This window comes from Salmo salar, chromosome ssa18 (assembly GCF_905237065.1).
Source record: "Salmo salar chromosome ssa18, Ssal_v3.1, whole genome shotgun sequence".
In the NCBI taxonomy this organism is placed as follows: Eukaryota; Metazoa; Chordata; class Actinopteri; order Salmoniformes; family Salmonidae; genus Salmo; species Salmo salar.
In genome coordinates this window covers 32,406,510-32,419,009 of record NC_059459.1, presented here as the reverse complement: position 1 = coordinate 32,419,009, position 12,500 = coordinate 32,406,510, and the positions used below count along the sequence as shown (strand labels likewise).

General features: G+C 54.1%; 1 protein-coding gene across 2 annotated transcripts in view; it reads left to right on the top strand.

The window, feature by feature from the left end:
* LOC106613623 (FERM domain-containing protein 6) overlaps window positions 1-12,500 on the top strand; it is a 35,606-nt gene that overhangs the window by 6,197 nt on the left and 16,909 nt on the right. For both annotated transcript variants that reach the window (XM_045701042.1, XM_045701041.1), the window contains exons 2-5: window positions 1,426-1,648; window positions 1,886-1,976; window positions 9,499-9,578; window positions 12,453-12,500. The exon at window positions 12,453-12,500 is cut by the window's right edge and continues 29 nt beyond it. In XM_045701042.1, the coding sequence (XP_045556998.1) occupies window positions 1,568-1,648; window positions 1,886-1,976; window positions 9,499-9,578; window positions 12,453-12,500 (300 nt within the window). In that variant the 5' untranslated portion in view covers window positions 1,426-1,567. The remainder of the gene's footprint in view (window positions 1-1,425; window positions 1,649-1,885; window positions 1,977-9,498; window positions 9,579-12,452) is intronic.

Below are 12,500 nucleotides of genomic sequence, written 5' to 3'. Positions count from 1 at the left end.
CTATTCGAAAACGATTTTTTAAATTTATATTGTCAATCTAACATTTATAGATGAATATCTCTTGAACACCTGTCATACCAGATTTTAAATTAACTTTACTGGGTAATCACACTTTGCGATAAAACGAGATGCGATACACAGAAAATGAGCTAATAAACCGAGCTCGGCGCCATCTTGGAACAATCGCATGTCACATCTCATCTTGTATAATATTGTCAATAATCGCCTACCTTTAGTTGTCTTCATCAGAAAGCACTTCCAGGAATCCCAGGTCCACAACAGATGTATTTTCGGTCGAAAAAATCCATAATTTATGTTCCATTAGCTTTCTGTTGTTAGCGCGTCTGAATGCTGTATCCAAATACTCTGCCCGGCGCGGCACAGCCGTGTCAAAATAAAACGTTTTTTTCCCATTTAGGTTCGTTCAAACATGTCAAACGTTGTAAAACATTAATCTTCAGGGCCTGTAACACCAAGAGAGCCAATAAGATTCGAGGGGGATGATTTCATTGTGTTTCAAACCGTTTACAATGGTGGGGGTAGACATGGCCGCCGGCGTCATAATGGTGATGGCCCATCCCCTGTGACCAATTTCCAACGCGTCTCATTCACTGAGTTTCGACTGTATAAGGCTCAAACCACTGTGAAAAGACTGGCGACATCTAGTGGAAGCAATAGGAAGTGCTCACTGAACCATTGTTAACGGTGTGATTAATAGGGAAAGATGAGAAGTCGAGTCCACAATTCTGAATTCCACTTCCTGTTTCAATCGGTCTCGGGGTTTTGACTGCCATAGGAGTTCTGTTATACTCACAGACACCATTCAAACAGTTTTAGAAACTTTAGGGTGTTTTCTATACATATATAATAAGTATATGCATGTCCTAGCTTCTGAGTTTGATTAGTAGGCCGTTGAAAATGGGAACGATTTTTTTTCAAAATGCGCTGTGGCGCCCCCTATCCTAGGGTATCCTCAAGAGGTTTTAACTAGGCAAGTCGGTTAAGAACAAATTCTTATTTACAATGACGGCCTACCCCGGCCAACCCTAACCCGGACAATGCTGGGCCAGTTGTGTGCCGGCCTATGGGAATCCCAATCACGGCCGGTTGTGATACAGCCTGGAATCGAACCAGGGTCTGTAGACTCTTCTAGCACTGAGATGCAGTGCCTTAGACCGCTGTGTCACTCAGGAGCCCAAAATGTGATCCTGTTGAAAAAGGAAATCTATACATCTGTTTTCTTCAGCGCTACTCTGTGTCCAATGTTTAATGTTTATAACCATGCTATTCACTGTTATAACATGCTATTCATTGTTATAACCATGATATTCTCTGTTATTGCTATGTTATGCCTGGTGTTACATCTACAACGTCTTTAAAGCTTTTATGGCTCAAACACGACTCTCTGTCTCTTTGTTTTTTTAGACCGCAGAAAATGAACGACACATTCCCCCTAACCAGGAAGAAGAAGTGAAGGAGTGAGGAGATCGTTGGAGAGAAGAGAGACAGAGACTGAAGAGGGTCTAAACTGAAGGAGTGACAGGAGAGGATACTTATTGCAGACACCATGTCCGTCTCCACCACCAAGCAGGAGAGAACCCTGTGTGTTCTGCTCCCTAATAAAGAACAGCTGGACATCACTGTGGGGGTGAGCACGTCCCATTATGACTCCTCCTGTTGATTCTGTAGGTATTCCATGAGTCAGCCAGGGGGGTTTCAATGGACGGCTTTTCAATGGAAGGTTTCAGTCCTGGGCCAGTAATGTATCAAGAGTATTTCTAGTCCCGTACTATAAAATGGATGGAGTTGTACGTGTGTTTTTCTGTTTATAAAACTGTCAGCCTGTTACAATCACCCTGTTTAACAGTCTTCTCTCTCCTCTCAGGTCAAGTCCACAGGGCTGGATGTGTTCAGTCAGGTGTCTGAGCTCCTTGGAATAAAAGAGCTGCACTTCTTTGGCCTGACAGTGGTGAAGGGTAAGTTGTAGCGTCTACACAGGCCAAACCAGCCCTAACCCAGGACACATGTTCAGAAAGTGTCTCGTAGTAGGACTGCTTTTCTGAGATCAGTTTACATTCTACATCATAGTCAATGAGATGATATGGACGGGGGGGACCTGATCCTAGATCAGCACTCCTCCTGAGACGCTTTATGAAGGTGGACCCAGGCCTCTGAGACCTACCCTGCCCAACCACGCACCCCTTACCCTGCCCAACCACGCACCCCTTACCCTGCCCAACCACGCACCCCTTACCCTGCCCAACCACGCACCCCTTACCCTGCCCAACCACGCACCCCTTACCCTGCCCAACCACGCACCCCTTACCCTGCCCAACCACGCACCCCTTACCCTGCCCAACCACGCACCCCTTACCCTGCCCAACCACGCACCCCTTACCCTGCCCAACCACGCACCCCTTACCCTGCCCAACCACGCACCCCTTACCCTGCCCAACCGCGCACCCCTTACCCTGCCCAACCGCGCACCCCTTACCCTGCCCAACCGCGCACCCCTTACCCTGCCCAACCGCGCACCCCTTACCCTGCCCAACCGCGCACGCCTTACCCTGCCCAACCGCGCACCCCTTACCCTGCCCAACCGCGCACCCCTTACCCTGCCCAACCGCGCACCCCTTACCCTGCCCAACCGCCCACCCCTTACCCTGCCCAACCGCCCACCCCTTACCCTGCCCAACCGCCCACCCCTTACCCTGCCCAACCACCCAATACCCTCCCAAACCGCCCACCCCTTACCCTGCCTACCCGCCCCTTACCCTGCCCAACCGCCCCTTACTCTGCCCAACCGCCCCTTACCCTGCCCAACCGCCCACCCCTTACCCTGCCCAACCGCCCACCCCTTACCCTGCCCAACCGCCCACCCCTTACCCCTGCCCAACCGCCCACCCCTTACCCTGCCCAACCGCCCACCCCTTACCCTGCCCAACCGCCCCTTACCCTGCCCGCCCACCCCTTAGCCTGCCCAACCGCCCACCCCTTACCCTGCCCAACCGCCCACCCCTTGCCCAACCGCCCACCCCTTACCCTGCCTACCCACCCCTTACCCTGCCCAACCGCCCACCCCTTACCCTGCCCAACATCCCACCCCTTACCCTGCCCAACCGCCCACCCCTTACCCTGCCTACCCTGCCCAACCGCCCACCCCTTACCCTGCCCAACCGCCCACCCCTTACCCTGCCCAACCGCCCACCCCTTACCCCTGCCCAACCGCCCACCCCTTACCCTGCCCACCCACCCCTTACCCTGCCCAACCGCCCACCCCTTACCCTGCCCAACCGCCCACCCCTTACCCTGCCCAACCGCCCCTTACCCTGCCCAACCGCCCACCCCTTACCCTGCCCAACCGCCCACCCCTTACCCTGCCCAACATCCCACCCCTTACCCTGCCCAACCGCCCACCCCTTACCCTGCCCAACCGCCCACCCCTTACCCTGCCCAACCGCCCACCCCTTACCCTGCCCAACCGCCCACCCCTTACCCTGCCTACCCACCCCTTACCCTGCCCAACATCCCACCCCTTACCCTGCCCAACCGCCCACACCTTACCCTGCCTACCCTGCCCAACCGCCCACCCCTTACCCTGCCCAACCGCCCACCCCTTACCCTGCCCACCCACCCCTTACCCTGCCCAACCGCCCACCCCTTACCCTGCCTACCCTGCCCAACCGCCCACCCCTTACCCTGCCCAACCGCCCACCCCTTGCCCAACCGCCCACCCCTTACCCTGCCCAACCGCCCACCCCTTACCCTGCCCAACCGCCCACCCCTTACCCTGCCTACCCTGCCCAACCGCCCACCCCTTACCCCTGCCCAACCGCCCACCCCTTACCCTGCCCAACCGCCCACCCCTTACCCTGCCCAACCGCCCACCCCTTACCCTGCCCAACCGCCCACCCCTTACCCTGCCCAACATCCCACCCCTTACCCTGCCCAACCGCCCACCCCTTACCCTGCCCAACCGCCCACCCCTTACCCTGCCCAACCGCCCACCCCTTACCCTGCCCAACCGCCCACCCCTTACCCTGCCTACCCTGCCCAACCGCCCACCCCTTACCCTGCCCAACCGCCCACCCCTTACCCTGCCCAACCGCCCACCCCTTACCCTGCCCAACCGCCCACCCCTTACCCTGCCCAACCGCCCACCCCTTACCCTGCCCAACCGCCCACCCCTTACCCTGCCCAACATCCCACCCCTTACCCTGCCCAACCGCCCACCCCTTACCCTGCCCAACCGCCCACCCCTTACCCTGCCCAACCGCCCACCCCTTACCCTGCCCAACCGCCCACCCCTTACCCTGCCTACCCTGCCCAACCGCCCACCCCTTACCCTGCCCAACCGCCCACCCCTTACCCTGCCCAACCGCCCACCCCTTACCCTGCCCAACCGCCCACCCCTTACCCTGCCCAACCGCCCACCCCTTACCCTGCCCAACCGCCCACCCCTTACCCTGCCCACCCACCCCTTACCCTGCCCAACCGCCCACCCCTTACCCTGCCCAACCGCCCACCCCTTACCCTGCCTACCCTGCCCAACCGCCCACCCCTTACCCTGCCCAACCGCCCACCCCTTACCCTGCCCACCCACCCCTTACCCTGCCCAACCGCCCACCCCTTACCCTGCCTACCCTGCCCAACCGCCCACCCCTTACCCTGCCCAACCGCCCACCCCTTGCCCAACCGCCCACCCCTTACCCTGCCCAACCGCCCACCCCTTACCCTGCCCAACCGCCCACCCCTTACCCTGCCTACCCTGCCCAACCGCCCACCCCTTACCCTGCCCAACCGCCCACCCCTTACCCTGCCCAACCGCCCACCCCTTACCCTGCCCAACCGCCCACCCCTTACCCTGCCCAACCGCCCACCCCTTACCCTGCCCAACATCCCACCCCTTACCCTGCCCAACCGCCCACCCCTTACCCTGCCCAACCGCCCACCCCTTACCCTGCCCAACCGCCCACCCCTTACCCTGCCCAACCGCCCACCCCTTACCCTGCCCAACCGCCCACCCCTTACCCTGCCTACCCTGCCCAACCGCCCACCCCTTACCCTGCCCAACCGCCCACCCCTTACCCTGCCCAACCGCCCACCCCTTACCCTGCCCAACCGCCCACCCCTTACCCTGCCCAACCGCCCACCCCTTACCCTGCCCAACCGCCCACCCCTTACCCTGCCCAACCGCCCACCCCTTACCCTGCCCAACATCCCACCCCTTACCCTGCCCAACCGCCCACCCCTTACCCTGCCCAACCGCCCACCCCTTACCCTGCCCAACCGCCCACCCCTTACCCTGCCCAACCGCCCACCCCTTACCCTGCCTACCCTGCCCAACCGCCCACCCCTTACCCTGCCCAACCGCCCACCCCTTACCCTGCCCAACCGCCCACCCCTTACCCTGCCCAACCGCCCACCCCTTACCCTGCCCAACCGCCCACCCCTTACCCTGCCCAACCGCCCACCCCTTACCCTGCCCAACCGCCCACCCCTTACCCTGCCCACCCACCCCTTACCCTGCCCAACCGCCCACCCCTTACCCTGCCCAACCGCCCACCCCTTACCCTGCCTACCCTGCCCAACCGCCCACCCCTTACCCTGCCCAACCGCCCACCCCTTACCCTGCCCACCCACCCCTTACCCTGCCCAACTACCCTGCCCAACCGCCCACCCCTTTCCCTGCCCACCCACCAATCCACTCCAGAGTCTTTGAACCTGAAATAAATGTTTCTGCTGCATTAGACAACAGACATTCAGAGGGTCACAATATATTCTGATTACATAGTTACAGTAGACTTCAACGAGCTGATGTCATGCTCACTGTATTCATAATCCAGTATGTACACACACACTGTAGTACACACACTACTGTAGTACATACACACACACACACACACACACTACTGTAGTACGTACACACACACTACACTGTAGTACACACACTCACTGTAGAACACACACACACACACACACTACTGTAGTACGTACACACACACTACACTGTAGTACACACACACACACTCACTAGTACACGCACACTACACTGTAATACACACACTACACTGTAGTACACACACACTACACTGTAGTACACACACACACACACACACACACACACGGACACTGTAGTACACACACACACGGACACTGTATAGTACACACACACACACACACACACACACACACACACACTGTATAGTACACACACACGGACACTGTAGTACCCACACTGTAACACACACACGTACACACACACACTGTAGTACACACGGACACTGTAGTACACATGCACACTGTAGTACGCACACTGTAGTATACACACATACATTACACACACACTGTAGTACACACACACGCTTCACTGTAGTACACACACACACGCTATACTGTAGTACACACACACTACACTGTAGTACACACGCATACACACACTGTAGTACACACCACAGACAACACAGGCATACACCCCAGTCACATACACCCCAGTCCTTGAGTCCTTCTACTAGCAGTCTGTTTACATAATAGAACTAAACAACTGGGTTAGTTTCCAGAAACGGGGTAACGGCAGAATACGATCAGAAGGGAATGTTGTTGTGTGTTTCTGCATTACTGAGACTTAGATGTCTAATCTTCTTCAACCTTTGGTCAAGCTCAATTCAAATGTTTTGTCAGTCTCTTTCTTTCTCACTCTCCTTCCTGTTCTCTGTCTTTCTCTCTTTGTTATGCCATGTTGAAATGTCTTGGTAATCTTGTGTGGCTCACCTCTTGAACAAGAGCTCTTTTGTTTTTGTGTGAGTGCCTGCGTGCCTGCGGTGGTGTGGGGGGGGGGCCTTCCACCTCTCTGGTCTGGGTCTGCCCGGGATTCCAACAATATTAACTTCATTAAGCCAGGAATGTGGCCCTGCATTCCACCTCTTCACTGGAGGGAGGGATGAAGGGATAGATGGAGGGAGGGACAGATGGATGGGAGGAAGGGATAGATAGATAGATGGAGATAAAGGGAGGATAAGGGCGGGTGAAGAAGAGGTAGGGGGGAGGAGTGGTGACTGGCCAGGGAGTCTCGTTAAAACAAAATGAGGAAAGGGAGGAGAGCAGAGGTGAAAGAAACTGAGTCAGAGAATGAGAGAGTGATTTTAATGAAAAGAGAGATGGATGGAGGAGTGAGTGAGTCATGTGGCCTGCCTGGTGAATGTGGTGAGGTCAGAAAGAGATGAGCCAGAAATAAAATACTTATCGTATAAAAAAATAAAGGCATTATGGATGAGGTGAAGACGGAGGTGAATAAGATGGATGTAATGGAACATGTTAGGTTGGAGCAGGGATGTACCAGAGACAGGATGTTATAACCCCAGTGGAACATGTTAGGTTGGAGCAGGGATGTACCAGAGACAGGATGTTATAACCCCAGTGGAACATGTTAGGTTGGAGCAGGGATGTACCAGAGACAGGATGTTATAACCCCAGTGGAACATGTTAGGTTGGAGCAGGGATGTACCAGAGACAGGATGTTATAACCCCAGTGGAACATGTTAGGTTGGAGCAGGGATGTACCAGAGACAGGATGTTATAACCCCAGTGGAACATGTTAGGTTGGAGCAGGGATGTACCAGAGACGGGATGTTATAACCCCAGTGGAACATGTTAGGTTGGAGCAGGGATGTACCAGAGACAGGATGTTATAACCCCAGTGGAACATGTTAGGTTGGAGCAGGGATGTACCAGAGACAGGATGTTATAACCCCAGTGGAACATGTTAGGTTGGAGCAGGGATGTACCAGAGACAGGATGTATAACCCCAGTGGAACATGTTAGGTTGGAGCAGGGATGTACCAGAGACAGGATGTTATAACCCCAGTGGAACATGTTAGGTTGGAGCAGGGATGTACCAGAGACAGGATGTTATAACCCCAGTGGAACATGTTAGGTTGGAGCAGGGATGTACCAGAGACAGGATTATATAACCCCAGTGGAACATGTTAGGTTGGAGCAGGGATGTACCAGAGACAGGATGTTATAACCCCAGTGGAACATGTTAGGTTGGAGCAGGGGTGTACCAGAGACAGGATGTTATAACCCCAGTGGAACATGTTAGGTTGGAGCAGGGATGTACCAGAGACAGGATGTTATAACCCCAGTGGAACATGTTAGGTTGGAGCAGGGATGTACCAGAGACAGGATGTTATAACCCCAGTGGAACATGTTAGGTTGTAGCAGGGATGTACCAGAGACAGGATGTTATAACCCCAGTGGAACATGTTAGGTTGGAGCAGGGATGTACCAGAGACAGGATGTTATAACCCCAGTGGAACATGTTAGGTTGGAGCAGGGATGTACCAGAGACAGGATGTTATAACCCCAGTGGAACATGTTAGGTTGGAGCAGGGGTGTACCAGAGACAGGATGTTATAACCCCAGTGGAACATGTTAGGTTGGAGCAGGGATGTACCAGAGACAGGATGTTATAACCCCAGTGGAACATGTTAGGTTGGAGCAGGGGATGTACCAGAGACAGGATGTTATAACCCCAGTGGAACATGTTAGGTTGGAGCAGGGGTGTACCAGAGACAGGATGATATAACCCCAGTGGAACATGTTAGGTTGGAGCAGGGGGGTACCAGAGACAGGATGTTATAACCCCAGTGGAACATGTTAGGTTGGAGCAGGGATGTACCAGAGACAGGATGTTATAACCCCAGTGGAACATGTTAGGTTGGAGCAGGGATGTACCAGAGACAGGATGTTATAACCCCAGTGGAACATGTTAGGTTGGAGCAGGGGGGTACCAGAGACAGGATGTTATAACCCCAGTGGAACATGTTAGGTTGGAGCAGGGGTGTACCAGAGACAGGATAAGATAACCCAAGTGGCTATTTGACTGGTGATTTGTATCTAACACATTGATACAGTCCCCCCCCTTATCACTTTCCTCACAGCTGCAACCATCTTATCAGTCCAACTGTTGAAAGAAAACGCATTGAGATCATTTGTGATGAAAGGAGATAAACTTCATTATTTTGTTTTGTTTGTATTCCTTAAGAACAAAGAGCTATTAGAATGAGGATTAAACATACAAGATGATTCATTATTACCACTCCATTTGAAGGGTACATAAATAAGTACTTCATAACACATTCGTAAGCATACATAACGCTTTCATAAGAAGTACATAAGCGTTTCATAAATGTCCTTGGTTTTTGTAGTCCGGTTTACTCTGCAGGCCTAGCAAGCCAACAGTCAATAGTGTTACTTTCTTCCTGAGCCGGTATGCTAGCAAGCCTGTAAGCAAACAGGCATATTAGCTTTAGCATAGCTGTCAACACAACAGTTGTGTCGTTTGCCTGCTGGTTGCATTGACCACACCAATGGAAGAACACGTTTTTTTTTCTTTCTTTCTTTACTCTAATTAATGTCATTGTTAGGAAGATTTTACGCATGAGTTAATTATTATTTTGTTTGACTGAGGGTGTCCTGTTTCCTGTTTTACCTCAGACAATGAGCACATCTTTCTGGACATGGAAGATAAGCTTACCAAGTATTTTCCTAAGGAATGGAAGCAAGATTCAGGGAAGGTAAGAGGGCTCCAATAATCTACTTATTGATGTATTCTAACATGGATGGTTTTTGGCATGTATCAGAACACACCCTGGTTAACCCAGCAGCTCACTGCAGCCCACTGCTCTACGTAGTATCTAGCTGTGTATTGTTCTTAACATGACAAATAGTTCATGCTATGCCTTTACATTGTATTACCAGGCCCATTCGTTCACCCATGGTTGTGTTGTGTCCCGACTTCTATTATAAAGATGTCCAGCACTTGCATCACTGTGTTGTGTTTCACCATGGTTGTGGGTGGGGGTGTGGTGTTTCACCATGGTTGTGGGTGGGGGTGTGGTGTTTCACCATGGTTGTGGGTGGGGGTGTGGTGTTTCACCATGGTTGTGGGTGGGGGTGTGGTGTTTCCCCATGGTTGTGGGGTGGGGGTGTTTCACCATGGTTGTGGGGTGGGGTGTTTCACCATGGTTGTGGGGTGGGGTGTTCCACCATGGTTGTGGGGTGGGGTGTTTCACCATGGTTGTGGGGTGGGGTGTTTCACCATGGTTGTGGGGTGGTGGGGTGTTTCACCATGGTTGTGGGGTGTTTGACCATGGTTGTGGGGTGGGGTGTTTCACCATGGTTGTGGGGTGGGGTGTTTCACCATGGTTGTGGGGTGGGGTGTTTCCCCATGGTTGTGGGGTGCGTGTTTCACCATGGTTGTGGGGTGTTGTTTCACCATGGTTGTGGGGTGTTGGGTGTTTCACCATGGTTGTGGGGTGTTTCACCATGGTTGTGGGGTGTTTTCACCATGGTTGTGGGGTGGTGTTTCACCATGGTTGTGGGGTGGGGTGTTTCACCATGGTTGTGGGGTGGGGTGTTTCACCATGGTTGTGGGGTGGGGTGTTTCACCATGGTTGTGGGGTGGGGTGTTTCACCATGGTTGTGGGGTGGGGTGTTTCACCATGGTTGTGGGGTGGGGTGTTTCACCATGGTTGTGGGGTGGGTGTTTCACCATGGTTGTGGGGTGGGGTGTTTCACCATGGTTGTGGGGTGGGGTGTTTCACCATGGTTGTGGGGTGGGGTGTTTCACCATGGTTGTGGGGTGGGGTGTTTCACCATGGTTGTGGGGTGGGGTGTTTCACCATGGTTGTGGGGTGTTTCACCATGGTTGTGGGGTGGGGTGTTTCACCATGGTTGTGGGGTGGTGGGGTGTTTCACCATGGTTGTGGGGTGTTTCACCATGGTTGTGGGGTGGTGGGGTGTTTCACCATGGTTGTGGGGGTGGTGGGGTGTTTCACCATGGTTGTGGGGTGGGGTGTTTCACCATGGTTGTGGGGTGGGGTGTTTCACCATGGTTGTGGGGTGGTGGGGTGTTTCACCATGGTTGTGGGGTGGGTGTTTCACCATGGTTGTGGGGTGGGGTGTTTCACCATGGTTGTGGGGTGGGGTGTTTCACCATGGTTGTGGGGTGTTTCACCATGGTTGTGGGGTGGTGGGGTGTTTCACCATGGTTGTGGGGTGGTGGGGTGTTTCACCATGGTTGTGGGGTGTTTCACCATGGTTGTGGGGTGGTGGGGTGTTTCACCATGGTTGTGGGGTGGTGGGGTGTTTCATCATGGTTGTGGGGTGGGGTGTTTCACCATGGTTGTGGGGTGGTGGGGTGTTTCACCATGGTTGTGGGGTGGTGGGGTGTTTCACCATGGTTGTGGGGTGGTTTTCACCATGGTTGTGGGGTGGGGTGTTTCACCATGGTTGTGGGGTGGTGGGGTGTTTCACCATGGTTGTGGGGTGTTTCACCATGGTTGTGGGGTGGGGTGTTTCACCATGGTTGTGGGGTGGGGTGTTTCACCATGGTTGTGGGGTGGGGTGTTTCACCATGGTTGTGGGGTGTCCCTGGTTGTGGGGTGTTTCACCATGGTTGTGGGGTGGGGTGTTTCACCATGGTTGTGGGGTGTTTCACCATGGTTGTGGGGTGGGGTGTTTCACCATGGTTGTGGGGTGTTTCACCATGGATGTGGGGTGGGGTGTTTCACCATGGTTGTGGGGTGGGGTGTTTCACCATGGTTGTGGGGTGGGGTGTTTCACCATGGTTGTGGGGTGTTTCACCATGGTTGTGGGGTGGTGGGGTGTTTCACCATGGTTGTGGGGTGGGGTGTTTCACCATGGTTGTGGGGTGGGGTGTTTCACCATGGTTGTGGGGTGGGGTGTTTCACCATGGTTGTGGGGTGGTGGGGTGTTTCATCATGGTTGTGGGGTGGGGTGTTTCACCATGGTTGTGGGGTGTTTCACCATGGTTGTGGGGTGGGGTGTTTCACCATGGTTGTGGGGTGTTTCACCATGGTTGTGGGGTGGTGGGGTGTTTCACCATGGTTGTGGGGTGGGGTGTTTCACCATGGTTGTGGGGTGTTTCACCATGGTTGTGGGGTGGTGGGGTGTTTCACCATGGTTGTGGGGTGGTGGGGTGTTTCATCATGGTTGTGGGGTGTTTCACCATGGTTGTGGGGTGGTGGGGTGTTTCACCATGGTTGTGGGGTGGTGGGGTGTTTCATCATGGTTGTGGGGTGGGGTGTTTCACCATGGTTGTGGGGTGGTGGGGTGTTTCACCATGGTTGTGGGGTGGGGTGTTTCACCATGGTTGTGGGGTGGGGTGTTTCACCATGGTTGTGGGGTGTTTCACCATGGTTGTGGGGTGTTTCACCATGGTTGTGGGGTGTTTCACCATGGTTGTGGGGTGTTTCACCATGGTTGTGGGGTGTTTCACCATGGTTGTGGGGTGTTTCACCATGGTTGTGGGGTGTTTCACCATGGTTGTGGGGTGTTTCACCATGGTTGTGGGGTGTTTCATCATGGTTGTGGGGTGTTTCATCATGGTTGTGGGGTGTTTCATCATGGTTGTGTTGTTTCCTCAGGGGTTACAGAAGAGATCCCTCCCCCTGGTGCTCTGCCTCAAGGTGCAG